Source organism: Macroventuria anomochaeta (genome assembly GCF_010093625.1).
Source record: "Macroventuria anomochaeta strain CBS 525.71 unplaced genomic scaffold BU25scaffold_4, whole genome shotgun sequence".
Taxonomy (NCBI): Eukaryota; Fungi; Ascomycota; class Dothideomycetes; order Pleosporales; family Didymellaceae; genus Macroventuria; species Macroventuria anomochaeta.
The window spans coordinates 274,902-302,007 of NW_022985365.1; the positions used below are offsets into that span (position 1 = coordinate 274,902).

At 52.1% G+C, this 27,106-nt stretch overlaps 12 protein-coding genes across 12 annotated transcripts; 7 read left to right on the forward strand and 5 right to left on the reverse strand.

The window, feature by feature from the left end:
* Positions 1 to 1,381: 1,381 nt before the first annotated feature.
* Positions 1,382 to 4,627, forward strand: BU25DRAFT_454891 (kinase-like protein; the record flags this gene model as incomplete). Its single annotated transcript, XM_033709904.1, has 7 exons — positions 1,382 to 1,547; positions 1,596 to 2,056; positions 2,106 to 2,344; positions 2,392 to 2,734; positions 2,789 to 3,770; positions 4,435 to 4,536; positions 4,584 to 4,627. 7 exons carry the CDS (start codon positions 1,382 to 1,384, stop codon positions 4,625 to 4,627), a joined length of 2,337 nt encoding a protein of 778 aa, XP_033565628.1.
* A 1,168-nt stretch (positions 4,628 to 5,795) lies between these two features.
* BU25DRAFT_407092 (small secreted protein) lies at positions 5,796 to 6,390 on the forward strand. Its single transcript, XM_033705451.1, has 2 exons — positions 5,796 to 5,971; positions 6,027 to 6,390. The coding sequence occupies exons 1-2, from the start codon at positions 5,857 to 5,859 to the stop codon at positions 6,344 to 6,346; spliced, it is 435 nt and encodes a 144-aa protein (XP_033565629.1). The 5' UTR covers positions 5,796 to 5,856; the 3' UTR covers positions 6,347 to 6,390.
* Positions 6,391 to 7,497: 1,107 nt separating this feature from the next.
* BU25DRAFT_187756 (Sodium:dicarboxylate symporter) lies at positions 7,498 to 9,000 on the forward strand. Its single transcript, XM_033700973.1, has 2 exons — positions 7,498 to 8,625; positions 8,682 to 9,000. The coding sequence occupies exons 1-2, from the start codon at positions 7,683 to 7,685 to the stop codon at positions 8,924 to 8,926; spliced, it is 1,188 nt and encodes a 395-aa protein (XP_033565630.1). The 5' UTR covers positions 7,498 to 7,682; the 3' UTR covers positions 8,927 to 9,000.
* Positions 9,001 to 9,181: 181 nt separating this feature from the next.
* On the reverse strand, positions 9,182 to 11,215 carry BU25DRAFT_332184 (uncharacterized protein; the record flags this gene model as incomplete). The annotated part of the gene is made up of 1 exon (XM_033702427.1): positions 9,182 to 11,215. A coding segment is annotated over one exon (2,034 nt), but the record flags the coding sequence as incomplete, so codon positions are not given.
* A 745-nt stretch (positions 11,216 to 11,960) lies between these two features.
* BU25DRAFT_187724 (uncharacterized protein) lies at positions 11,961 to 13,618 on the reverse strand. The gene is made up of 2 exons (XM_033700972.1): positions 13,498 to 13,618; positions 11,961 to 13,449 (listed from the first exon to the last, which is right to left on the reverse strand). The coding sequence occupies exons 1-2, from the start codon at positions 13,561 to 13,563 to the stop codon at positions 12,382 to 12,384; spliced, it is 1,134 nt and encodes a 377-aa protein (XP_033565632.1). The 5' UTR covers positions 13,564 to 13,618; the 3' UTR covers positions 11,961 to 12,381.
* A 147-nt stretch (positions 13,619 to 13,765) lies between these two features.
* BU25DRAFT_407095 (transcriptional regulator) lies at positions 13,766 to 14,629 on the reverse strand. The gene has a single exon (XM_033705452.1). The coding sequence runs from the start codon at positions 14,571 to 14,573 to the stop codon at positions 13,890 to 13,892; it is 684 nt and encodes a 227-aa protein (XP_033565633.1). The 5' UTR covers positions 14,574 to 14,629; the 3' UTR covers positions 13,766 to 13,889.
* A 189-nt stretch (positions 14,630 to 14,818) lies between these two features.
* BU25DRAFT_359744 (PLP-dependent transferase) lies at positions 14,819 to 16,271 on the reverse strand. The gene is made up of 4 exons (XM_033703647.1): positions 16,091 to 16,271; positions 15,907 to 16,040; positions 15,446 to 15,852; positions 14,819 to 15,398 (listed from the first exon to the last, which is right to left on the reverse strand). The coding sequence occupies exons 1-4, from the start codon at positions 16,204 to 16,206 to the stop codon at positions 14,877 to 14,879; spliced, it is 1,179 nt and encodes a 392-aa protein (XP_033565634.1). The 5' UTR covers positions 16,207 to 16,271; the 3' UTR covers positions 14,819 to 14,876.
* Positions 16,272 to 16,428: 157 nt separating this feature from the next.
* BU25DRAFT_407096 (uncharacterized protein) lies at positions 16,429 to 16,879 on the reverse strand. Its single transcript, XM_033705453.1, has one exon. The coding sequence runs from the start codon at positions 16,639 to 16,641 to the stop codon at positions 16,468 to 16,470; it is 174 nt and encodes a 57-aa protein (XP_033565635.1). The 5' UTR covers positions 16,642 to 16,879; the 3' UTR covers positions 16,429 to 16,467.
* A 956-nt stretch (positions 16,880 to 17,835) lies between these two features.
* On the forward strand, positions 17,836 to 18,806 carry BU25DRAFT_407097 (uncharacterized protein). The gene is made up of 2 exons (XM_033705454.1): positions 17,836 to 18,136; positions 18,192 to 18,806. The coding sequence occupies exons 1-2, from the start codon at positions 17,857 to 17,859 to the stop codon at positions 18,452 to 18,454; spliced, it is 543 nt and encodes a 180-aa protein (XP_033565636.1). The 5' UTR covers positions 17,836 to 17,856; the 3' UTR covers positions 18,455 to 18,806.
* A 1,437-nt stretch (positions 18,807 to 20,243) lies between these two features.
* On the forward strand, positions 20,244 to 22,138 carry BU25DRAFT_479021 (feruloyl esteras-like protein B precursor; the record flags this gene model as incomplete). The annotated part of the gene is made up of 1 exon (XM_033711015.1): positions 20,244 to 22,138. One exon carries the CDS (start codon positions 20,244 to 20,246, stop codon positions 21,981 to 21,983), a length of 1,740 nt encoding a protein of 579 aa, XP_033565637.1. The 3' UTR covers positions 21,984 to 22,138.
* A 166-nt stretch (positions 22,139 to 22,304) lies between these two features.
* BU25DRAFT_384746 (uncharacterized protein) lies at positions 22,305 to 23,351 on the forward strand (the record flags this gene model as incomplete). Its single annotated transcript, XM_033704336.1, has 1 exon — positions 22,305 to 23,351. One exon carries the CDS (start codon positions 22,305 to 22,307, stop codon positions 23,223 to 23,225), a length of 921 nt encoding a protein of 306 aa, XP_033565638.1. The 3' UTR covers positions 23,226 to 23,351.
* Positions 23,352 to 23,936: 585 nt separating this feature from the next.
* BU25DRAFT_332149 (multicopper oxidase) lies at positions 23,937 to 25,839 on the forward strand (the record flags this gene model as incomplete). The annotated part of the gene is made up of 3 exons (XM_033702424.1): positions 23,937 to 24,215; positions 24,269 to 25,579; positions 25,639 to 25,839. 3 exons carry the CDS (start codon positions 23,937 to 23,939, stop codon positions 25,837 to 25,839), a joined length of 1,791 nt encoding a protein of 596 aa, XP_033565639.1.
* Between the last annotated feature and the right edge of the window lie 1,267 nt (positions 25,840 to 27,106).

Genomic DNA, 27,106 nt, shown 5'->3' on the forward strand with positions numbered 1-27,106 from the left:
GGAGGATTCTGGCTCAATGTGAGGTAGCTCTGCGAGATCGGACGGATACCGGTAGCTACAATGGTGGCTGCGGAAAGGCTACTCCGACAACGTCGCAAGCTCCCAAAATGACACCCGGTAACTGCTGAGTGCACTGGGTCGCTAGCTCGTTGAAGAGAGACAGCTCATAACCCGTGGAAGGGTTGAGATGGTTGAGTTGAGATGGTTGAGTTGAGATGGTTAAGTTGAGATGGTTGAGTTGAGATGGTTGTCTTGTGAGCTATGGCGAGGATCGATCGGGACTATATAGTAGAAGGGAATAGCAGTGAAAAGATGGGGAAGCAAACTAAACTAACCGAATGAGCTGGACAATCAGTGCAGCGGACCGCTGGCAAACACTGCAATGACCCGCTGGCAAACACTGCAATGATGTGACGGTTTATGGAGTGAAGCGGTCATGTCTGCCACGTGTGCTGGTGCAGTGCTCTTGCCTGTTCCAATAGCACTTTCTGTCTGAACGACAGATACGTCATGTAAACAGACCCCGCTGGGGGTCGAGTGAGAGACAGAACACTGAACAACAACACAACAGAATATACTGATTTTACTGCTTCGCGCGGTTACCCCTGACTTACTGCCCTGCGCGGTTACACCTTCACTTATTGCATTTACTGCAACAAATGACCCGCTGGCAAACACCGCAACGGACCGCTGGCGAACACGTAGCTCACACTTCTATCTACAACCGTTCTTCGTATCGTCACTATCAATATCAGGCAAACCTGATTTCCGACGATGCATGCAATTATATTACTTCTACATCCGCGTAAACCCAAGTCATGATCGCACCCTTTCTTGCCCAGAGCGCCGTACACCATCATATCAGACTTTAGTCATCAAGCCGAATTTTGCATCACAGCTCCACACGTGGCCGAGTCCTTGGGGACAGTGCCTTCATACTACATTCTATGATGCCTCATAATTGACAGATTTCACCAATTGGCAGTATTTGAGACCTTACGCAAATGAGACTAGAACCCACCACGCCGTAAGAGCAGCGGCGTCGCCAACGATGCTTTCGCTCAAGTATAGCTGCTTTGGATGACTCAGGTGCTTGGCTATCTTGGGAGATGCGCCGAAAAAACGTCGTTCAACACGTGATGCGATCTATTAATATTGGCCTTCCGTCCTACCTCGAACAAAGCGAATAACGAAGCTCCAAGCCACGCAAAGGTTTGTTATTCGTAATGACTTTCTCAAGCCGACAAAGCTCATGTACCAGCGACAATGGGATGTTCTGTCTTTGTTCGCTACACTCCAAGTGTTATTTGTTCACGTTGTAGTTTCTCGATACTTCCTGAGAAGGTAACATACCCATGTTTTCTTACTACAAGCTATCGGAATGGCATACCCAGTTCTCCCTCGCATTTTCGATGTCAATGGCCAGGCGGTCTACCACAGTCTAGATGCAGTTGACCAAGGCGTCTTTGATACACTGACTACCAAGACTGATAGGAACAGATTTCTAGAAATGATCACACATTGGCTGAATGCAGCTGTGAGACAAGGTATGCAGAAGTAGTTGGCTGTTTAGTCATACACTGACCAGTTCTTAGCGGAAGCACCTCCAGGGAATGGTCGAGCTATCGCAAAGAGATGGAACACGCGCGGTTATCGTATAAAAAAGCCCTCAAGGCTCAATGCAGCTCTACGGGCAGTGTCATCGGGAGCGCCGCGAGCTGTTGTCATCATCCCATCAGCAGCGCCTGTCGGCGTGTACGCAGGGCTTACCCCAATCCCGGCTCCGCCCCAAGCTCCAGCAGGAGCTGTTACTTCAACGGTCGGGCCTGCAGTCTCACCACTCCAAAGTCCACTGGCCGAATTGTCTCCTAGGTTTGCTAACAACAATGACCCACAAACCGGTACGCCTTTGTCTCCAACCCACGGTCAGTTGCGTTTTATCGAGGATCAGTTCAACGCGCCATGGAGGTTCGCTAGTGTACCTTTCCAGGATGAGCCCGCATACAAATCCGTCTACAGGTTCGTGCGCCTTAATGCAGACAGAGTCATCGAAGAGGTAAGATCGAAACAAGACAGCAATGCTAAGCCGCTAACGGCATTTCCAGCAACTTGCAGTCAAGTGTCTAGAGGTGTCGCACTTGGAAGAAGACCAGGTAAAGCGCGAAATCCAAATCAACGATCTCATAGCGACGACGCGATGCAGTCACATGCTGCAATGCAAAGGACATGGCTCAAGATATTTGAGCCGCAGAGCGGGTATGCAACACACTGTTTTCCTCTACCAAGAATTTGCTGATTATGGTGATCTTGCGAAACTGATTGAGGATCACAAGGAAAAAAACAGGTGAGTGTCATAGTTGTTGGTAGGTCACATGACTAACAAAACTGTAGGCAAATCAACGAGCATTTTATTTGGTATACACTGCGTGAACTAACAGAGGCGTTGAGTGCACTTCACGATGGGAGGTGCCCGATACCATGCGAGCAGCAAGATGCGATGCCCAGTTCTGGTGACGACGAAAAACTGCCATCTGATCCATGGATGCCTATCCTTCACCTCGATATCAAGAGCGAGAACGTCATGCTCTTGAAGTCAAACCAGGATTACCCATCGTATCCTAAACCGGTACTTGGAGATTTTGATCTTTCTTGCGTCAATAATGACCAGTTGAAGAATCAACTGACCGATGTAAAAGGTCCGAGGTTTGTTGGTACACCTGGTTGGCATCCTCCGGTAAGTTCGGGCCACCCTGCGCAGCTTGCTGTTCCATGACTGATCAGGAATTAGGAACGCTCCAGTGAAGCTTTGATGGGTGATGGCGACAACACTCAGATCAATCCTGCTTACGCGCCTCATCAGTGGCCGGTTACTGAGAAGACGGACATATGGGGTCTTGGTCTAATAGCCCACCAGATGATATTCGCACACAAACCAGACCTCCAAGTCAGCACTTTAGGTATGGAGTCTAAGTGGCCCGACCTGCAGGCTGATACGCAGGAAAGTCACTTCCAGGCCAAGATTGAGAGAACCACTGACTACTGCAGTCCAGAGCTGTACAGGATCGTAGAACAAATGCTTAAGCATAATCCCGCACTCCGTCCCAATCTGTCTGAGCTGAGGAACACTATCTATGTTGAGCTCAGACGACACGACCTGGTCAATGGGACGGAAGTGAGGAACAAGCGGAAGAGGGATATCGTCGAGCATCTCCAAGTTTACCCTTCCGCTATTCCTGATGTGGCAGCTAAGTTCGATTTAGGGCAAGTGTATTCCCCAACTCGAAAGCGCTCCAAGATTGATCTTACCGGCACTGCACGAGCTCAGTACGATCAGCTTGTCAATACGTGGAATAGCTCCAATCTGAACCCGGACCCTGCTGCCCAGGATGAGATCGTAGACGCCATCGACGAGTACCTTGTTCAACCAGAAGACCTCGAGAATGCCGAAGACTGTGCTGCAAAACACCTCGTCAGCTGCCTACGCAAGCGTCTTGACCAAGACGCTGGTAAATGCTACGTTTTAAAGGGGGACGACATTGAAGAGGGACCAATAGATGAAGCCATGTCAGCTGCTGCCAAACTACGGATTCTGGATAACATCAATGCCGATTTTTGGGAGTGGGCCGGACCAAACATTTCGCAGCGAGCGAGAGATACCTTCCAGCATGCGGTTGACTGGGGTCGATGGCTGCTTGGAAATTGTTCACTGAACGGTAAGCCTGCAGAGCCAAGAAGTCCGGCACTCGCAAATAAGTCGACCCTGCATCAAGGTATGTACGACTGGATATTTGTCAAGCCCACTGGTGCGTTTCAAAAAGGTTGAGTCTGCTCTCGCTGCATGAATACAGTAAATACGTGGTAAGCACGTGTAATTTCTTTACATCTATGCGTATGTTTTCTCTCCAATACCAACATATCAATCCCTACACGTCTCTTCCCCTATCCACCGTCCATCGATATTTGGTCTTTTTCTGATCGCGATTAACTAGTGTCTTGCAATAATTGCAGCGCCTGGTGTAACGCTCAATGGTATAGGAGCAGTTCGAGTATAACAGACAATGAAGTACAGAACAAGGGACCTTTGTCGAGTTCTGTTTAGCTCATTGAGCTGTGTGATCAAACAAAAGTATTGTCAATGGGGAGAAGTGAGCAGAATCGTTATGTATTAGTACTACCTGCGTGGTGTTTTCTACACTGTGAGAAGGACGTGGTGAAGGTCCAGGCTGACAAGTATGTATCAACGGATAATACGTTTCTCATACCTTTGTTAAGAAGGAGCCCATATTCACTGCTTCTCGTGGACATATATTCTGGATATCTGCAGGTATCACGAGTACAAGGTTCATCTCCTGGCCATTCACAGAATGGCAGCCCAAGTACGCCCGTTTAAAGATCTAGTCGGTGACCCTGGCCGTCTCACTTACCACAGCCTAGATGCAACAGATGAAGCAATTTACAATACGCTTACTAGACCGGCTGACAGAAACGTCTTCCTGCAGATGATCAGAGACTGGAAGACCGAGATCCTTGAGTTATGTAGGTATGATGTGCACACAATGCGAGAGTTCGCTAATCTGTAAAAGGCATTACACCGCCTGCGAACGGTGGTGAGATTCAGACGCGATAGAATAGGAAGCGAGTGAAGCTATTCATGATTTGGACAAAGAGAAGACCTAAGCATATAGCTGCAATTCTTGCAGATGCGCCGGCTCCGCCTCCAAATCCAGCTCCAGCTCCAGCTCCAACCGCAGTTGCACCCACCGCATCTATGGTCTTACCTGGCGCAAATCAACAACCTCCGTCTCCACCTCAAAGTCCTTTGGCAGAGTTGTCACCCAGGTGTGTGCCCGGGTAGTTGGCCTGACCACCCTTTATCGCCAGCAATTGGAAAGCCTAGGTGCTACATCCTGACACACGCCGAGATCGCCGAGTTAGTGGAAACCACTGGATTAACAACGCGCAAAACGATGCATTCGGGTTTGAGATCACAATCGAGATTCTCGAGTACTTGCGTCATGAGGCCGCCTTCTGGAGGGATTAAGGTATGGTCGGGACGGGTACAGCTACGGTTGAGTTTCGACGTGTCATTGAATGGGCTCTTTTCGTGTTGCAGAACTGTCGACAGGGTAATCAGACCGGCGAGCCGAAGAGGCAGAGCCTAGACGACATGAGTGAGTTGCATATGGGTTTATTTGATTGGATCTTTGTTAAGCCGAATGGTACTTTTGTTAAGAATTGAGGCCATTGTCGATATTAAAGAGCTGCTTAGTCGAAAGAGAAGCTTGACCTGTATGACCTTGTTGCTGTGCTGTTGTCGTATCAAATGATCCGGGACTGGAGATTCTATTTCTCTTCAATATCTTTCCAACATGTAAGAGCAGGATGTTGACGTAGCTGTTAGAACACGGGCCGGACCGAATCCAAGCTACGAGTCATTCTCAAGAATGGCGAACATGCACGCCACGCATCACCTTACGAAACACGCCCTCGTCACCGCCACTATAAGATTGGTGAGGTGGTGCGTTGTTGCTAATGCACGGTTGCATCTCAGCTCCACTTGTGACAGCTGTGCTCCGTGTTATCCATGTTTTGAAACGTCGATAATTGAAACGGATAATTTCCGAACACCAAACAAGCATGACAAGCAACGCGTACTTCTGGACATGCTTGTGGATCAAGTCGTCCTGACCCCATATTTCGGGAGATGCGGATAAAGAGACGGAAGTCGAGACCCTTGGGACATAACGTATAAGAGGGAGGATGGCGCTCTGGAAACCGTATTAGATAGCACCAGAAGCACTCCTCAACATCTTCTCAATTCACTCGTTAGCATAACAGTCGTTACCAAACCTCAAAATGTTCGCCAAGTCCATCATCACCGCCCTCACCCTCGCCGTCGCCGTGACCGCCACTCTTGACCCTGCCACCTCCAACACAAAGGGCAAATACCCTTCCAGCCCTAGCTGCTCGGGTGCGTCTTGCTTATCTCTTTGCCTCTGAGAACTTCACAACTAACATCCACGCAGTGACCAAGACCTCAAAGGCCATCCAGGCCGCCGAGTGCAGCCACAACACCCGTGTCTCCGGCACCCAGACCTTCGCTGTCTTCACCCAGGACCACCAGTACGATGGCAACTACGGCTACCCATACGGCACATGCGAGGCATACACATGCGAACCCGGCACAACGATGAAGAGCGACAGCGACAAGTGGACCTTCTTCTGGAGCGATGATGGTGAGGAGTCTGGTGAGGGCGCTGGCTGCATCAAGAGCCCTGATGATGGCACATGCGGTTGCGAGGACTCGGACGGTACCTTCGTCTACGGTGGAAGCGACTGCACATAGGCGTGGAGATGGGAAAGCTTGGGATAGATCAGGGTGAAACCGAACCACATCTCTAGCTTCGAAAAGTACTTATGACGCCCTCATCATGTTCTTTTGAAGACGTGAAACATTGGATGCTTATGCTAAAAGTGGCTTGAAAACATACAAAGACTCGCGCGAGCGAGATATTGATTTTCGGAAGTTGTTACTGCCAATGTTGCAATGTGCACGTGATTCCCTAGTCCCTTCTCCGTCGGCAACAGGTTGCCGCTCGATCGACCCCCCCTCAATACCACACCGAGCCACAACTGCACGCTTCGGCTCAACGTCTTGTACCACCAGCCTTCACCGGTACAAGCCATGCAAGCCCTTTCGGCAAACGTGAGAGGCGCCGCAGCCACAGACGCACCCAGCCAAGCCACCTGAGCCACTAGCTGAGCCTATCGGACACGCGAAGAATGAGCAGAGGTTTGTCCCTCTCCGCCTCAAGGTCATCCAACAGCTCCGTGCGCACCCTCTCGTCATGTACGCGCCAATGAAGATCTGTCCTGTCAGCGGAGAGGACGTTGTCGACTGTGCAGAAGACTTTGTTCACTTGGCATACCGTTCCGAGTTGCCGATTTTCACCTAATCGAGTGCTGAGTCAAGAGGCATGAAGACGACAAGGCGGAAGTCGGAATGTCAAAACCTCTCAACCTTCCTCTAGCGATGTAGATGCCAAAGACGCCAATGCCTCCCAAGAGAACTTGTGGTGCATGAGAGAACGGAAGGCTGATTTCGACGCTATCGACAGGTCTGCCGCTAGAAGCATGGTACAGCAGAGCTTCTGTTATCTCTGGCTTGCCACGGCGCAGCCGTGCGGTGATGTTGTGGACCGTGACCTGGTGTATAAGATGCTCCTGGCACGCGAGCACATGAAGGGATCGGTCGAACCCTGACGGTCCTGCTCTGTGTGCAAGCATCATCGAATCTGTACCCCTCAACATTCGACAAGACCGCCAACCATGGGTGAAATTGACGGAATTAAGGACGGCAGGGTCGTCCAAGAGACCTCTTCCACGAGCTCCCCCTCCAACCTCTCACCTCAGCCAACCTACGCAGAGGAAATGCCCGAGAAGAAGAAGACGCTGTGGCAGAAGTTCATCACACCAGGATCGGTGCTGCAAATCATCGCTGCTGCGTTACTCGCCATCGCCATCGGCCTGATTGTGACTACCCAAGTCTCAGATATCCCAGATGCAGCTGTTGCACTTCTCGCCATTCCCGGTCAGCTCTGGTTGCGCGCCCTGAGAGCTGTTGGTCAGTGATCCTGATACCCTCTACGTCAGGATGTCGCCTAACTCCTACAGTCCTCCCCATGATTGTAACAGCAATGATCATGGCCATTCAGCGCCTCCGCACCATGACCCAAGGTGGCGGCAAGGCCGGTAAACTCGCCCGTTGGACTATCGGCTACTACGTGATCACCACTGTGATTGCTGTTGCGCATTCCTGTCTGCTCGTCGGTCTGGTTTGGTCGAAACTCATGACTGTCGTCAGCGGCGAGCAACTGCAAGTCGACGAAGCAGACCAAGAAACCCTCAACGAGCGTGAAGCCTTCGAAATCTACGAAGTCGTCGGTGACATGTTCTACTCCTTGGTCCCCAACAACGTCATCAACGCCATGGCCACAGACTCTCTTCTAGCTGTACTCGTCACCGCCGTGGTGCTGGGATACTGCATCAAGCCCGGCAGTGCACTGATCCGCGCAATTGAAGAAATCGAGCAGATCATCATGAAGATCATCACAGTGCTGATCTACCTTGCACCGGTCGGTGTCTTCTTCCTCATCATGCCCAACCTTTTCCGTCTGGACATCGCGGAAATCGGGGTCAACCTCGGTATCCTTATCGGCGGTACCCTGTGCGGCATGGTTCTGCATCTCTTCATCATCGTCCCGATTATCTTCTTCGCTTTCACGAGGAAAAACCCTTACACGATGTGGATGCGCTGCAGCCCGGCCTGGATCACAGCGTGGGGTACTGCATCGAGTGCGGCGACGCTGCCGGTAACTATTCGCTGTGTGTTGGCGCAGGGTGTGCCTGTCACTGTTACCAAATTCGCGGTGCCGTTGGGTTGTTTGATCAACATGGATGGCACAGCTATCTACTTTCCCATTGTGGTTGTGTTCCTAGCTGCGACGCAAGGCATCACTCTCAACGCGGCCGATTACATCGTCGTTGTCCTCCTTTCGACACTCGCCTCGATCGGCACAACACCCATCCCCAGCTCGAGTTTGGTGCTTGTAGTCATGATCTGCGGTAAGTCCCCCCCCCCCAATAACAAGCCTTAATCAATTAAATACTGACGTGCTTAGGCTCAATCAACGTCCCCGTCACCGGCATGTACGCCGTTGTTGTAGCCATCGACTGGTTCTTGGACCGTTTCCGCACCATGGTCAACGTCAGTTGCGACACTTTCGCCGCCATCATCGTGACAAAAGTCACGGGTATTGTCGATGACCTGGAGGACAATCTTCAGGATGCGCACGCGGATGCGGCTCATGGTGCTAACGTGGATTCGAACACGCTGCGCGAGACTCATGGTGAGGGGAAGGTGTAAATGCTGTACAGTACTAGACTCGAGCAGCAACTGGTAGGCGCATATCAAGCACATTCAATATTGAAAGACTCACTTTCGAACACGAGATCTCCAGTGGTGACATTGATGACATTGATACAAGTGCCAAACAATACATGCCTGCCCACTTTTTGTCAGATTACAAGTCATCAGAAGGCTACAATTCCATGCGCCCAACCAATTGCCGAAGCACAAAATGACACCTTTTCACCATCCTTGCCAAGCCTATATACAAGATCAAAACAGCATACCCAAGTCATTAGCATTTCCATCCCACCCGACCCCATCAAGACTAAACCCATTAGCACTCCACCCCATATCCAGCGGCAAAAACCCATTCCACAGCGCACTCTCATCCGCCGGTATTCCATTGTTCCCATGCATCGCGAAGTCACTAACCGCGCCTAAATCCGTCCAGCCAAAATCGCCCATCTGCTCCGTCAGCGCCGGACTCTCTCCCGTCCCCACCGAACTCGTCCGCGGACTCTGCGCAGTCGTGCTCGTGCTGGGAGGAACGGGGAATCCATTCTGATCCACAGGGTTACTCGCAACGCTGGTCCCTGGATGTCTGAACGCAGATCTCGAGCTCTTGTCTTTGCGCGGCACCTTCGCCCAGAGCAGTTTCAGCAGCTGACTATACCGACTACCCGGGTGTTGTATCCCAGTCTCCACGCCCACGGCGCTGCGCTGCAATCTACTCACCGTCTCATTGATCATGGCGCGGATCGCTCTATCCTCGTCCCCCGAGATGACGCCCGTGCAGCGCGCGCGGTATAGGAACACACCCGCGTGCACGAGGTAAAGGTAGTACCGCAGCGGCATGAAGCGCAGGCTGGTTTCGGGGGAAACGAAGTTGTTCACGGTTGTCAGGATGGCTTTTGCGGCGTCGAGGCCTTCGTAGATGAAGCGCGCGTCGCCGACTGCGCCGACGTTGTTTACGAAGACTCTCTGAGGAGCCTGAGGGCCTCCGAGGGTCGATGTGGCGTGGTGGGCATCGGCCGAGGAATTTGCGGAGGGAAGCGCGCGGAGGACGGTGGCTTGGAAAGCGAATGCATTTGTGTATAGGCGAAGATAATCGTACGACATTAGCAAACATGCCTTCAGCGGTGGAGAGCAGGTCAATGTGCCCCAGACGCTCTTCCAGCCGTAGATTGCGGAGCGGAAATCGTCGATAAATTTGATGTAGCTTCCACTCATGTTGCTGCGGAATGAGGCGCCCGGGTTGCTGTACAAAGTGTCGTGGACGTTGGAGAAGAGCTGAGTTAGTTCGAGATTGGCTTGAAATATCGAAGCATAGTCTTCCTCGTTGGGCGATTTGGGGATCAAGCTGGGGTAGTCTTCTCGTCGTAATGTGGTAAGCGGGCCTGGTCCGCGACTCCAGAATGCCTTGCCTATTCTTATGCTGATGTGTCGATCAGACACGTATGCGGCAGTCCATATCAAGCGTTTACGGTTGTGGTTGGGATCTTTTCCTTGATCGACGAAGCGGAAGGAGTACTTGTCAAGTGCGAGGAAGTAGGCAATTCGAAGCGCAATCCCGACATGCATCCAGGACTCCTTGTCTTCTTCACCTTTGCCTACTTTGCCTGACCCTCTTTGTGTATAAGGTGCCCATTCGGCTAGCAAAAGCAATGCTTCTACAGCTTCGATACCTGCGTCTCCTCCTGCAGCGAGGTTGGCTACGAGGGACTTCATGTGTTCGGTGCATGCTTCATATATGTGCGGTTCGTTGATGAGGTCTTTCGAGGCGATCAGAAGAAGAGCAGTCAGGAGGTGCGGTTCTTGCCTGACCATATCAGACAGACGCGTTGTGTCGAAGGCATGTGCAGGCGCCAATGGGTAGTAAGGGTGGTAGTTCTGCTGGTAGCGCACCAGCAGCTGGCATAGCGAGTGCACCGTGAGTATGCCGCGGTCTAGCAGGGGGTACGAGAAGGACAGCGGCGGCGCATGCATGGCTAAACTCCCGCCTGCCGCTCCCAATCCTGCCCCAGCTCCAGCATTGTTGCCATTGTTGCCATTGTTGCCATTGTTGTTCTCCTCGTTCGAGCTCGTCTCACCTGCGACTCTCGCCAGAATACCTAACGCATCTGAGGGGTTCTGGAGGTTGTTGAATGGCAGCTCGTCGGTGTTCGAAGAGTCGGAGCCCGTGGCGTGGGGGTTGTCGCCGTACTGTTGTTGCTGCTGCGCACCCGCATCGTGCGACCATGTCCCCAAGTTCCCGAGCGTGTGGAAGCTGCCGTCTTCAGGCCTGGTGGCCGTCAGCGAGGGCAGTCCTGGGTTCGTCTCGTCGATGCGCTTCTTGCGCACGCGTCGTCCACCGCGGTTGCTGCCGCCCAGGACGCATTCAAGGCCGTCGCGCCTGCATCGCAGGCATGGGATGGTGCCCTGCTCATCTCTGGAGGCAGTCAGTACATTGATGTTGCGCAATCCCACGGTCGCGGGAACTCACAGCAAGCACCGGCTTTTCCGCTTGCGACAGTTCAGACAGGCCTGGTGGGCCCGCTTGGCCTTGGACGAGTCATCTTCGTGCGTGCTCGTTTTCTGCGCGTCAGGCACAGATTGCTGTGGGGATTGCGCGAGCGTGGGCAGTTCCATGATCCATCCCACATCGTTGACAAGTTGCGAGAACCCGGTCTTTGAGGTTTGCCGACCAGGGCCACGGCTTTTGCTTATCGGCTTCCCCGCTCCTTCCGGCCCGACCTCTCTTTCAGCTTTCGTTTACATCGTTGGTTCGACCCTTGAACACGACATTTGTCTTCCAAATACCTGAGCCTGGAGGTATTCGTCGGCGTGTACACCGAGTAGTGAATATTGTGAGATACTGGACTTCGTCGGAAGTCTCTCCAATGGATTCTGGAGAACGTAGATAGTCGATCCGGGCAAGGCGGCATAGGTGGAAAGGTGACTGCACTCTCTGTGACCCGCGCTCACCCAACAGGCTCCATACTTTCATCACCGGACACCGAAGCTGCTCCTATTGGCCGCATCTTTCCTGGTTTGTTGACTCAGTCCTCCCCGTGACTAACAACAGTCAGTGTCCTCGATACGTAAAGGCTGAGGACCAGACTTGCAGTTGTAGATGATAGCCTCTTCCCAACGATCCACCTTCTCGAGACCGGCTTCTCATGAGCAGTCCTGAGCGTCAATAAGGACATGCCTTGATGCTATCAAAGAGCGTCGCTTGCAACCACAGAAGCGCTGTGGCCGTGTCATCAAGTGCCTCTCACTTCCAGAGCGTGCTTGCATTTGCTTGGTGAGAGAGATCGATGGCTTCCTTGCGGTCCAATCCGCCCGCTTGTCCGGATGGCAGACAGCCGAGAACTGAGACCTGAGACTCGCAGCTGAGATCAGCACCGTAGCGCTGTGCCCAGGAACAAATCATCGATCAAGGGCAGCCAGCTGCTCCGATGTAGTAGGCCTGAACCTTTACAGCCCTGTCAAACACGCGATGATATACCTCTCCATCCCGAGATAAACCACCATTCCGAGCTGGCGAACTCAAGAAGCCGGCAGTACAGTTTCATCAATTCTCGGACTTTAGGATCTGACCCTTCCTTCAGCAATTCCAGGAAGTCCGTCTCGAGAGTTGTAGGCCAAGTCATTGCCGCTCGCAGAGTTGGATGGCCTGACGTATCTATGCTATACTGCAATGCCTGCCGCAGTTGTTCTGCTGCTTTTATACGGCTGGCTTGACTTTCTGCCGACTCGGTCGGTGAAGGATAGCTCGCCGCCTGGACCTCGACTAGGAACGATGACAGCAATGCGGACGGCTTGTTCAGCTGGTCACCATTGCTCGGTCGAATGATGGCGGCGAAGGGTCCGTTCTCGATCCATGGCACAGCGGTGTTGAGGACGAAGGACATTCCGCGAAGAAGCTGGAAGATCTCGATCAAAACTTCCGTGCTGTACGTTCGAGCGTCCGCGAATGCATTCATGATGGTCAAAGATGCTGAGGCAAAAAGAGCATGGCAGTTTGCGGGTCCGAGGTCTGCAAGAGCCCTATTCAGACCTGTCAGGGCTGCTGACTGATGAGTCGAAGCGAGCACGTGGTAGTATGAAGCTCTCGACATGTTGATGTAAGCAAGATGGTTGGCCGAGAAAGACAGGATACTATGCATGAGGTGTGGGTGCTTGAAGCCTTCTTGCGGTACAGCGAAACCCCAGATTTGTTTCGCGATCTCAAGACCAGGCATAGTCATGTGAGCATGTGCCGTGTAGTGGTGCATCAGCTCCAGGTCTTGCATCCATTCTCCAGATGTAACTTCCGGAGGTGTAAGAATTGAATCATAGTAATGGACAGCCGCTTGATGATGTTTGACAAATTCAGCTGCTGAACGTCCGGGTGACACAAAGGGCCCATTGGGTGTGCCTGGCGTGCTTGCATGTGGTGAGCCTGCCGATGGCGTCTGTGACACTGTATGCGCGCGATTTGCTACCGAGGTACTCAGCAGACTGCACTCGACACGATATCTCACACATGCACCGCATGGCCGATTCTCATCGCACTAAAGGGAGTGAATAGGATGTCTGAGAAATAGGCGAGCTGTCCGTACCTTTACACGTCTCGCCTTGCATTGCACACACCCATGACGACTCTTCTTGGAACCCAGCCTCGGCATATCGAGATACGCGAACGCCCCTGCAAATGTCGATGGATTTTGCTGTGGAGTGAGATGCGGTTCGAGTGCGAGAGCGAGAGCGCGACGTGGCGTCCTGATTTGCCAATCGACCCATACCGCTAGACGAACTTGTGGTTAGTGCCCCGTTCGTCCCTGCCTTACTCTTCGGCTCAGGCAACAACTTCTGTCTCTACATCTTGAGGTCATATCTGAAGCGTTGTATTGTCTATTGTCGTGTGTTTCAGATACAAGCTGGGAACCATCGCCGCTGGTACAGACATTGCTCAGTCGCCGGCTGATGACTTCCTGAACATCTAGCGCTGACATCATACACCCCAAGCCTCACCTCTACGCTCGAACTCCGCAAGCTCAGCTACGAAGTCTGCCTGCTCCTTTCCTGCAAGCTGCTCGTAGATCCAAAGACTCGTATCAATGCCAGAGCTGACGCCTGCCGCATTGATGATTCGCACACCAGCTTCAGTCGTACCGGCATCGACCCATCTCTTCCTCACCACGTTCACCTTCGAATCTCCACCTGCCGCCTCATCGGCCGTCTTCTTCAACATCTCGAAACCCATATGATGCGTGGTTATTGTTCGATCAGCCAACACGCCCGATGCCGCAAGGATGATTGAGCCCGTGCAGACAGACTGCAAGATGCGTGTCCCAACTTCTTTGCGTGGCGGCAAGCTTGTGAACTTGCGAAGGAGAGCTGCGAGCTCCTTACCTTCTTTTGAGGGGAGAAGTTTGTCGATGACCTCGAAGTGTGCACCTGGTATGACGAGTATGTCGTAGTCTTCGATGTCGGCCTCGAGCTGCTGAAACGTACCATTGGGAACGTAGACCATGGTGCCGCTCTCTGATGAGACGCGCTCGTGGTGTCCGAATGTCTTGATTTCGAAAATGGCTTCTCCGGATGCAGGCCGCATGCTGTAGATTTCGGTTGGGCCGCTGAAGTCCAGAATATCCGCTGAAGGGTAGAGGTACACGGCGACTTTGAAGGGAGCCATTTCGACTGGTATATCTTATTGCTCTGAATGCAAGGGTGGGTTGATGTTTGGTTCAGTGTTGTCTCTTCTGGCAATCGGGCGACTACCTGACCTTATATGTGGAGGTGTACTCCTCACTCAGCGGAACGGACCGAAGGCTTTCTTCCGTTCCGTAGGGGCTGTGTAGCACCATGCGGCTCAGCACACACCACCGATATTCAAAATTGACAGTTTCACTATGCAACGGTAAGCTTATATCATCTTAAGGGTTGCCTGATTTATTGTAACTCAGCACCAGCCTTAGTATCTGTGTGCAGCTCAAAACTACGGCAATACCTTCTTCAGCACATCGACGAGACCATGAATCTCCTCTTCGGTGTTGTAGTGCACCATTGAGACTCTAGTGACACCTTCCGGACCAACCTTCAGAATCTCATCGCACAATCGCTTCGAGTAGAAGTGACCCCACCTGAAGCCGTAGTTCGAAATCTTCTCAGCTTCCACCACGATTGTCTTCGGGCTGATCCCCTCTACAACAAACGAGATAGTCGGCACCCGCTCCCTCGAGTCGGCAGATGTCGATCCAAGGACAGTGACGTCGTCTCGGGAGTTCAGGAAGTCGAGCAGGATCTTCTGAAGTTTGCCCTCGTGCTCAGTGATCGCTTCATCAGAGCCCTCGAGGTACTTGACAATCTCGGGAATCGCCTGAACACCTTCGTAGTTTGAGGCTGCGAAGCCGAGCTTGTCTTCGAGGGTCTTTGTGGGGTTGAAGAAGTGCGCCATAGGCTTCACGTACTGTTGTGCGGAGTTGTTGGCGTATAGTACGGCAATGTGGGGACCGTATACCTATGTTGATGAGCACGAATGAAGAATTGAAGAGCAAAGTCACGTACCTTGTACCACGAGAAGGAGTAGAAATCAACACCAAGCGCCTTAACATTGACTCTCCTGTGCGGGGCAAAGCTCACACCATCCACGCAGAATAATGCACCCACCTCGTGCACAGTATCTGCAATTGACCTGACATCATGTATCGAGCCAAGAACATTCGAGACATGCGTGCAGGCTACGAATTTGACTTTCGGTGAGAGGAGTGGCTTCAGGTTCTCTGCAGTGAGCTTCAGCTCAGGCTTATCTGAGTGCCACCATGTCACTTTCAGCTTGAGACGCTCGGCCATGAACAGCCACGGCTTTACATTGGTCTCGTGGTCCATCTTTGACAGGATGATCTCATCGCCTTCATTGAGTATTATGGCGCTGGACAGGTTCATGAACAGTTGAGTCGTGGAAGCTCCAAGTACTGCAGGCAGTTAACATCGACATCTCACGACATCGATAAGCCTGTTGTACATACCAATCTCATCACGACCTGCGTTGATGTATTTTGCAGCTGCCTGATATCCCTCTTCATACTTAGTGTTCGACTGCGTTCCTGTGTGGTATGATGCCCCGAGCTGAACGTTGGTCTTAGACAGATACTGGGTGATTCTAACATCGCATTAGCAAAACGCTTTCTTTCAAAATACTTATGAACTCACGAATCAATCACATCTCCTAATGCCTGGCTGCCTCCGGCGTTGTCGAGGAATACTTGGTCCTGCTGCAATGCGGGGAAGCGCTCACGCGCTTTTGAGATGTCGAACGAGGTAGTCATTTTTGCAGAATTTTGTGATTCAAACGTAGTGGCAATTGTCTTGACCTGGTTCACCTATATCGATGGTACTCACAGGGCGCAGGGCGTGTTGCGCTGCTGCGCTGTTGTCCTATCGGCTCCGCAACAACTGGTGGGGGATTGCTGGAAAAGGAAGGTGCTCCACCAAAGTAACGCCATGACACACTGCGAATCTGTTCCTCCGCTCCCACAACACTCCTACACAAACCGACCATAACCACGCCTAGTCGTCTCCAAAATGCACTACCACACCGAGGCGTTATAGACGTTTTCGATCGCCGAGGAGCCCCTCTTATCGATACGCGGTCTCCCGAGGTGTCCGGTTTCTGACTCGGACACGCTGTTTTCCCAGAGCGCCATCAGGAGCATACCAGACACCACACTCCCCATAGAAGCGCAACATACTCGCCTCGCCATCGGGATACTCATGCATGTATGAAAGTGGCTTCAGGGAGATGTACGTGCCCAACATGGCGTCTCTGCCTTTTTTTGAATGGCAAGCCTAGATGCAGCCAGCACGGCTGCTCCTCTGGACTGAGCCTCATCAGTCAACGCTAAATCACCCGCACCTCCACACAAGGGTAACGACTAACCAGATCAATCGCGGGGTGGCCAATTAAACTTTTTGAAAGCGTGAGAGCGTACTTCCAGGAAGGGCAGGATGGCTTGCACTATCGAGGCTGCAAAAGCCTGATAAAACATATGCTTGATCGAAATTGTCATTGCAGATAACTTACGTACCTCCAAGATGCGGCTTTGCGACTCACGATCCAGTACAGATCTAAATGTTGTCTTCAGCCAGAAGGTCGCCCAGGATAACGTACCTTCGAAACGATCTGCCCAGCAACTCAGCAAGTGAAGACTCAAAAAACCTTGTCTACCATCGAGCGTTACTCATGTCAACGCGACCTTTCGAGGCAGTCCAACCACAACCGGTGGGACACGTTGAGGCTGAGAGGACGTAGCTGAAACCCCACAAGAAATCTGGCTACTACAAGCCCAGACGCATGTGCAAGACAAGCACACTGCCGACCTCACTCGTATCAGCCTTACTATGAATGCCGCATCGGCATAGTATAATTGAGAGACTCTTCGAATTTCTATATAAACCATCAAATGCCCAGGAGGTCTCTGCTCTCTACTCTTGTCACCACACTTCCTTGGTCTCGCATTGTTTCCAGTCGCTGCTTACAGATGGTACCCGCATTTCTCCAAGCTGCAGCGCTCGCGCTTTGAGCTACAGCAACCATCTGCCCTGAATTACCTACCTGCCCCCAGGAGGATCAGTGTTCTTTGACAGTGAATGGAGTTTCCCTCCAAGTCAGCTGTGCGACAGACTACTATGGAGGAGATCTGCAGCTGGCACAGGTGAGATATGCCTACTCATCGGTTTTGTTACAAGCGTTTGACGACTATAGACCTCTACCCTGGCGGCCTGTATAAATGCCTGCTCTGCTACCACTGACTGCGTTGTAGCAAGTTATGTGGGTCAGAATTGCTACATGAAGAGAATCCTCAACGCTGCCCAGGCAAAGTACGGACTCGAGTCAAAGACAAAGACCATATACTGACAACGTTGGTGCGAATGTCATCGGTGTTGCTGTTACTTCTCGCGAGACGGTGACATCCACCATGATCGGCACCCAGCAGATTTGCCCTGCGAGCTTTACCTGCCCCGAGAACGACGGTTGCTCATACACGGATAGCTCTCGTACCTTGACCTTGACCTGCGGAGTGGACTTCTACGGAAACGACTCTGACAACCAATATTCAGAGAGTCTCGAGGCCTGTACACAAGCTTGTGCAACTAACACAAAGTGTGCAGCTGCTTCATTCGTTGGTGGCAAGGGAGCTGGCCCTTGCTATCTCAAGGGCACAAAGAATGCTGCCAGCATCAACGACAACGGCAACGGTATGCCTGAGGGTGCTAATTCTTACAAGAAAGTTACTGTGCTGACGTGAAATAGTGGTCTATATCGTCACTGCTTCTGTGCAATCTAGTAGCATTATCCCATCTTCATCTGCCACTAGCTCACCTTCCGCATCTGCGGCGTCTAGCAACGTCGCTATTTCCTCCTCGGTCACGGCTTCTGCCTCCTCTACCACAGTCTCTAGCAGCACGTTCGTCTCCTCGACCACCACCACCAGCAGTTCATCCGCAACCTCTACTTCGACTAATCTTGCAACATGCGACTCAGTCAACAGCGGTACCAACTTAGTGGAACCCTAGCTTCGAGGTGAACACTGGCTCTCTGGGCATTGCTCCTCCTTGGACAGTTTCGAACGACAGTGTCTATCTTGTGAAGTATCAGCCTGCCGCGCACTATGGATCCAATTATATGTAAGTACTCAATTCTGTTAGACCTTCTAGTATTAAGGTCACATTTCATCAGGAACGTGCGTCATATCCCAAATCAAACTTGTACCAGAAGATCACCGCCATCCTCGACACAACCAGGCCATACGCTGTAAAATTCAACCTCAACCCATATCAGAATTTCGAAAACGTCGGCTGCACACTAGAGGCTAATGCGAACGATGTCCGTATATTCAGCCGTGACATAACGACTTATATGAACCAGGATTCCTACTGGAAAACGTATACATCCGCGCGCTTCACACCGACCTCGTTCGATGTCACTCTGAGATTTCAGTACAAGTGCAGTTTGAGCACCGAGGGCTCTGCATCTTACACCCTCCTCGATGACATTACTATGGCTTCAGTTTAGCCTGCTGGCATAGGGAAGGAAGGTTATAGGAAATACGAATAGTAATGTTTAATGAAGACGTTCACACATTCGTGTATGCCCTTGCACGCAGGAGGCTACCACCTCAACGCTGTCACCACATTTGATGCTATTCTCTCTAGATAAGCGTCCTTCTGTATACACAGTACGGTGCCTTGCAAAATGTACGAACCCCCTGGATTTTGGCTCAATATCATCAAGCATACGTCACAGGTGGACGAGAGCTTCCGAGTGGCTAGCTAAGGTTGGTTGATAGGGTGGGTGACAGTCTGGGTGACAGTCTGGGTGACAGTCTGGGTGACAGGACGCAGGGCAGAACGTGGGATACTTTAGGGCACCAAGACAAATAACCACTCACGTATGTGCCCTGCATGCTATACTGTGGTACATACAGTCACTGTGCCAAAATTCGGGAGGGTCCGTACATTTCGCAAACGATTTATAGTGTCATGTCAGCGGCGACGCGCAACAATCAAAGTAGATTCGGAGGCCGGACCCGAACAGAGAGCAAAATGGGAGACGTATGTATACTGACGCTTTGCCTCACCGAGCTCTGACTGGAAGAACAGAATCTTTCCGTCGCTTTCATTGTAGAGAAAACCGGGCACAAACGTCCCAAGTTTCTGAAGTTCGGGATGTGTGCAGGGTGGCTCTATGAAGCTTTGGCTAGCTGATAAGCATAAAAAAGACTAGAGGTGATTTTACCTCTAGCAGCCTGCTCTCTGCTTAAGACTGAAGACCTACAGGGATTACCGTCAGAATGAGGATGCGTAACTTCTGCGTCCGAGCGTTTCGGCAACACTAGAACCAATGGCAGATTCCTATGAGATACTGAATAGGGCCGAGAAGTATTCCATAGCAACAGTGCAACAGACAGTAACCTTCCCTTGTGGGTAAGTAGGCCGTTCTTCGGTGGTAACAAGTAGGCCGTTCTCGGCGGTAACGCATGCGGATAATATCTTATCCGGCACATACTGACGATAGAACCCTGCAGCACCTTCCATCCCTCCCCCGCAAAACCGAACTTAGATTAAGGGGAACTGAATTAACTTCCAATAGGCGTGGGAAAATGGGTTGTCGGGGTCAAATGTTTCACCGGGAAGTGACGATGTGCGTTAGACTACCTTGTGATACAGCAGGATCTGAATCCCTGAAGGCGAATCGGACCCTTCTGGACGACGGGATCGGAGCACAGAAAAGGATTTGGGAGCAGTATACAAGAGTCAGTTGTTACCTCAATCTTTTTTCTTTCTATATCTCGCCTGCTCGACGATGCGCACTCAACTTTTTGTGGGGTCGCTGGCCTCGACAGTCACTTCGCTTTCTCTGAAAGATCTCTGCACCACTTCCTACGCTGCGTCCAAGCTACCTGCAGCCGGCACGTACCTAGGAATCACAATCGACCCAGCGTCTGTCATTACCACCCTCACCTCAAACTACACCCTCAGCAACCAAGTCTTCTACCCCGACGCCAACGTCGCCTACTGCAACATCACGTTCTCGTACACCCATGATGGCCGTAACGATCTTGTCAACGTCGCATACTTCGCTCCTGACCCGTCCGCCTTCAATAACCGCTTCCTCGCCACGGGCGGAGGAGGTCTAGCCATCAACTCCGGAGCCACGTCGGTGACTGGAGGCGTCAGCATTGGCGCTGTTGGCGGACTAACAGATGGCGGATTCGGCAGCTTCACTACCCAGGAGGATGTCCACTTCCTTCTAGCCAATGGAACTGTCAACTGGGAGAATGCTTATATGTTTGGCTACCAGGCCATCCACGAGATGACAGTGCTCGGCAAGCAGTTCACCAAAAACCTCATGGCCATGCAGAACACCACAAAGCTCTACGCCTACTACCAAGGCTGCTCTGAAGGCGGTCGCGAGGGCTGGAGTCAAATCCAACGCTTCGAAGAGCTCGATGGCGCAAGTGTAAGCGCTCCCGCATTCCGCTACGCACACCAGCAAATCCAGCATCTCTACAGCAACGTCGTAGAAAAGACACTGGACTACTTCCCCCCACCCTGCGAACTCGACGCCATCGCAAATGCCACGATCAAATTCTGCGATCCTCTGGACGGCAAAACCGACGGTGTCGTTGCACGCTCAGACCTCTGCAAACTGCACTTCAACGTCACCTCCACGATCGGCCTCCCTTACTACTGCCCCGCAAAGGTAGGAGGCGGAAACCCTTTCGGCTCAGGCAGCGGCCAACCTATACCTGCGCAAAACGGCACAGTGTCGGCCAAAGCGACAGTAGTCGCGCAAACCATCATTGACGGGCTTCACGACTCGCAAGGTCGACAGGCATACTTCTCCTACCAGCCGGCCGCGACCTTCGCCGACGCGCAAACAAAGTATAACAACGCGACTGGCGAGTGGGAACTCAGTATCTCTGGCTTGGGCGGCGAGTTCGTAACGCGGTATATCTGGCTGCAGAATACATCCACGCTGGCTAGTCTCGACGGCGTGACGTACAACACGCTGAAGGAGTGGATGTACGATCTCTGGCAAACGTACGAAGACTCCCTTCAAACAACCTCGCCAGATCTGTCGCGCTTCGAAGCAAGCGGCGGCAAGATTCTGCACATTCATGGCGAGAGCGACAACAGCATTCCTGCAGCCAGTTCCGTACATTATTGGGAGTCTGTCAGATCGATCATGTACCCGGAGCTGAGTTACAACAAGTCGACCGCTAAGTTGCAAGACTTTTATCGCTTCTTCTTGGTACCTGGGGCTGCGCATTGTAGTCCGAATAGTTATCAGCAGAATGGCGGGTGGCCGCAGACGGTTATGACGCAGCTCATTGACTGGGTTGAGAACGAGAAGGCGCCGGGTACTCTCAACGCGACTGTGCTATTGGGAGCGAATAAGGGCCAGAACCAGCAAATTTGTTTGTGGCCGCTGAGACCAGTCTATGGCAACGACTCGACTGTACCGGAGTGTGTGTATGATCAGGAGAGTATCAACTCGTGGCATTACGATCTAAATGCATTCAAAATGCCTGTGTACTAGATGTGGAGTGAGTGTATAATTCAGAGTTAGTGTATAGTTCAGAGCTAGTGTATAGGTCTGATACTGACGTCGAGCTGGTTGAGCGCCTTCATAGGCGTGACGCGAAGGCGTCGTTTGGCTCGTATCGTATTCATCGTCCTGTACGTGCAATCTCAAAAATCGCGAGCGGTGTAGTAAGAGTCGACGTCGGTACGTGGTAAGAGGAAGTCAGGGCCCGTTGTGCTCCGCCAATCACACGTCGTCAACCCGCCCCACCCACAAACACCTTCTGTTCGGGAAACGCTCGTCACCTAAGCTACAATCAACACACACACAGTTAATATGATTCTATATTTCACCGGTCTTCCAGATTTCCGGCTTCCAGATTACCCCGATGTCCCCTTGACACTAGATGGAGATCCCCTCAGCATCTTCAGAGAAGATTCTTTCAGCGCAGAACAGGAGGGAATTCGAAAATCTGCGTCAGTTCCACACGGTATAGCTACTATCCTCTATCTATGGTGTCCCACAGCTCTCGTCGCCTTCCTGGACTTAGATGCATGGTTCAGCCTGACATGGACCGTCACCATACCGCCGTCCAATCCTGGCACAGAAGCGAAGAAACTGGAGATTGGAAGAGTAGGGAGCCAGATCACGTTCGGCACGCTTGACTCTAGCGGCGAGAATTGGAAAGTTATGTTGACATACAACGTCGCTTTATCTTCAGACGGGAAGTTCAAGAGGGGACAGTGGGTGCCAAATGCGAAGGAGAGCATGCTGGGCGAGAAAGACGTGAAAATCCCTGAGATGATCGAGAGACTTGGGGATAGGTGGGTGCAAGAAACGATGAAGGACAAGAGCTGGGAAGCAGGCAAAGGCGTCAAACATACATTTCACGTCGAGTACGCACCTATGGACATCTTCGGCGACGGCATCCCCATGTCGCCACACTTGTTGTATCGATCTCTCGATCTCAACAAATGCACCACATGCAGCACAACCTCTGCCACAAAGTCGCTGAATCGCTGCGGAAGGTGTGGCACAGCAGCGTACTGCTCAGCAGAGTGTCAAAAGGAGGACTGGAAAGTGCACAAGTGGGTTTGCACGATGAGCGCAGAGGATCGGGGGATGGCCATCAAGATTTCGGAGAAGGGAGGGCTGTATAAGTGGGACACGGACAGGACCATGGTGGCAACAGGAGAAGAGGTGGAGAGTGAGAACCCATTCTTCGAGACGGTACAACTGAAGCGTACAAGGGATTAGTAGCAGACTCAAGAGCGGTCTCCAGTTATTTCGATGGAGAAGGTCTTGCTATCGGGCAGACTTCCGACCTGAGGAGAGAAGATGATGAGCATAGACGAACCGGCGCTGGTGCCATGTGCGACCTGTGCGGGCTGAAGCACCACTACCCCGCAAGCCCCATTGCATGGCAGTCGAGGATTGCTGCTCCGATTCACTATCCTTGGTCAATATGAAGCACTATCATGGCGCTGCACACTAGCTGTGCCGATATACGACACCAAAAACCGACTTCCGCTGTTTGGGCCACGGGATATGCTCCGCCGGAGAGAAAAGAGTACCAGATTGCAACATCATCTAACTACAAAGATCAATTCAACTTACACGACACGTTGTATTGAAGACATGACCGACCTTACAAAACAATGAAGACGGTCGAAGTTGCTTGTTGCTGGGCAATTAGGAAGAGCAGACTGCGTTCCCTTATTCACGGCAATTAAAATGAGGCAAAACTACCATATAAGCCACCTGCACAAGCCACAAGAAGTAGTGCATATATGTTACACATGAGGATCTGCAGCTTATGTTCGTGTTACCTGTCAGCCTTCCACACGGATCCGGCGGCTGTTGGGCGGCGTGAAACACAAGGGCCGAAACCACATATATAATCTGGGGTAGTGGGAACTCTCAAGATCTATCCTCTAGGGATACTCGATCATCAAGATACTATTCAGAATGTTGTGGTCCTTTCTTTCCTTGCTGTTGCTAGCATCCACCGCTGTGGCCACCAATGGAACGGCTGAGTCAGACAATACCCACCTCCACTGCCACGACTCAACCTTCATACCAGACTTCTACCTTCTTGTGACGTACGAGAATCATACAGCAGCATGTCAACACCGTATGTCAGTCCTAGTCAATGGCACATCACCAGGCCCAACGCTTCGCCTTCCACCAGGCAAGACAAGCTGGGTGCGTGTCTGCAATGATATGGACGCTTACAATACCACTATGGTCTTACGAGTCCCGATTCCCTCATTGATGTATACATTACTGACATCTCACAGCAGTGGCATGGCCTCTCCCAACGCACCGCCCCCTTCAGCGACGGCTCCCCAGTCTCTCAGTGGCCCATCGCACCCCACCAATGCTTCGACTACGAAATCCACCCCGAACTAGAAGACTCTGGGACGTACTTCTACCACTCGCACATCGGCGTCCAAGCCATGACTGCCGCAGGTCCACTGCTCATCGAAGACGCTGCCGAGCCACCATACAAGTATGACGAAGAACGCATCATCTTCCTACAAGACTACTACAATAAGACTGATGATGTGATTGAGCACGGTCTAACCGCTACGCCTTTTGTGTGGAGTGGCGAGGTCAACGCAGTCCTACTCAATGGCGTGGGAGTCGCAACCGGCGAGACTGCAGGCAAACCCGGCTGTACAATGCCAGTCATCGATGTCGATCCAGACAAAACCTACCGCCTACGCTTTATCGGCGCATCAGCAATCAGCATGGTATCCTTCGGCATCGAAGACCACTCCAAACTGTCCGTCATCGCCGCAGACGGCCACTACACGAAACCCCACCGCGTGGGACACATGCAAATAACATCCGGGCAGCGCTTCGACGTCCTCCTCACCACGAAATCTCTCGACGAGCTGAGCGAGCTAAGCGGGAAATCGGACTGGATAATTCAATTCGAAACCAAAGACCGACCAAGCGTATACACCGGCTTCGGGGTCCTACGCTACTCCTCTGCTTCCCCGACCATCACCACTGCACCCGCCATCGCGCCCTTGCAGTTATCGAATGAGACGCATAGTTTCCTCGAGTACGCACTCGAGCCCCTCGTCCCTAACGGGTTTCCCAGCGCAAACGAAGTGACGAGGAGAGTCCACATCACGAACCAACAACTCATCCAATCAACCATCATATGGCAATTAGAAGGGCTAAACTGGACTGAGGATAAATCCTACAACGCGCCTCCCTACCTCGTCGACATCTACAAGAACGGGCCGGCGGCGATGCCTCACTACACCGCCGCGCTATCAAACGGTGGATGGGACCCGCTCACTCTCGCCTGGCCAGCCAAGATCGGCGAAGTCCTCGAAATCATCCTTGAAAACACCGGGAGCACTGTAAACGGCAACGGCGGCGTGGATTACCACCCCTTCCACATGCACGGCGGGCATTACTACGACTGCGGCAGCGGCAACGAAACGTACGACGCCGCTGCCAACGAAGCGAAACTGAAAGACTACACTCCGGTGCTGAGGGACACGACGAACCTCTACCGCTACGCAGCAAAAGGCACGCCAGCGCAGCCAGCAGGGTGGCGCTGCTGGCGTCTCCGGGTCCAGGATGCCGGGGTAAGTCCCTCCTCCGTTCTCCTCCGCGTCTCCTCTTCCAGACAACTGATAATGCATAGTGCTGGATGCTGCATTGTCATATTCTGCAGCATATGATCATGGGCATGCAGAGCGTGTGGGTGATGGGTGAGTATGAGGAGATAGCTTCGATCCCATATTCTGGGGCAAGGGGGTATCTCGACTTCGGCGGGACGGCGTATGGAGGGGAGGATATATCGCCGGTGGTGTGGCATGAGTGGGATGATGGTGCGGATGGGTAAAGACTGTGGCTTATGTGGTTGTAGAGTTGGAGTCCTAAGCGGGTATCTGCCAGGGGGTTCCTGTAGGGTTGCACTATCTGGAGAAACATACATACGGGGAGTATTCGATGCCAATCTGCACATTATTCGAAGTCTGATAGAGTTTCCTGAGGACTACGGCGATTTCAGTCGGTTGATGCCTGCTTTCTTCTGCTACTCAACAGAGAAGGTCCGGAGTGCTCTTTTAGATAACGCTGCCCTTTCTGTATCCGCCTCTGTTATCCCGTTTGTACTTCCTCTGATGATGCGGCCTCTGCCGCCCAGGTGGTCAAAGTGAGGATCTGTCCAGCTTGTGCTTCTGCCTCAGACTCACAACACCCTCGGCATCAATACTGTACTTGTCGAAATTAATAAGACTACTCACGTCTTGAGCATTCGGATCAGCGCCTCTTCGTACCAGCCAATTCCAGAGCTCAACAATGACCTCACAAACCCCTTCACTCGTGCCCTTCCAGAGAAGCCACTCTAAGCCACTTCCTTCCATTTGGGTTCTTGTGGAGTAACCTTCGAATGGAAACAGAGCTTCGAGCAGAGGCGTACGCATATCCTCGTGCCTGGGGTTGGTGTCAGCGCCACGCTCGAGCAAGACTTCCAGTGTCCGAAAAGCCGCGGTCTTTCGAGCCTGCTCTGGCTCTACGTTGTAGACACCGCAGACATGTATGTCTTCGTACAGATAGGCAGCCGATCGACACGCAGCACTCAAGGCAGAGCCTCCATGCGCAGCGACGGCGTTTACATCTGCGCCGATATCCAGCACGTACACCACTAATGCTGTGTCGTGGCGCTCCACTGCAGCGTGCAAGGCAGTGAAGTCATTGAAGGTGGTTATAGTGGGATCCGCACCCTGAGATACGAGGAGTCGACAGACTTCAAGCTGAATTTTCGGCTCGCTTGCCCATCGCACACCTTGACCCACTGCGCTGATCAATGGTGTGAAGCCGCTCTGATCTTTGCTGTGGATATCTGCACCATTTTCGATCAGTACTTGAGCGATGTTGTGTTATCGAACGTGGTGCAGAGCTGCCGTCTTGTACTTGTCGACAAAATTTGTCCTGTCACTCGCAGCGACAAGGGCTTTGACAAGAGCAGGGTCGTCGTCTTCATCGCCAGCAGCGATTTCGAGTGCACTGTATCCGTTGCAGTTCTTGGTCGTGGTGTCTGTGCCATGGCTTGAGAAGAACTAGCCCGAGATCTTTTGTGATCCCGTACTCCTGCATCATATTGTTCT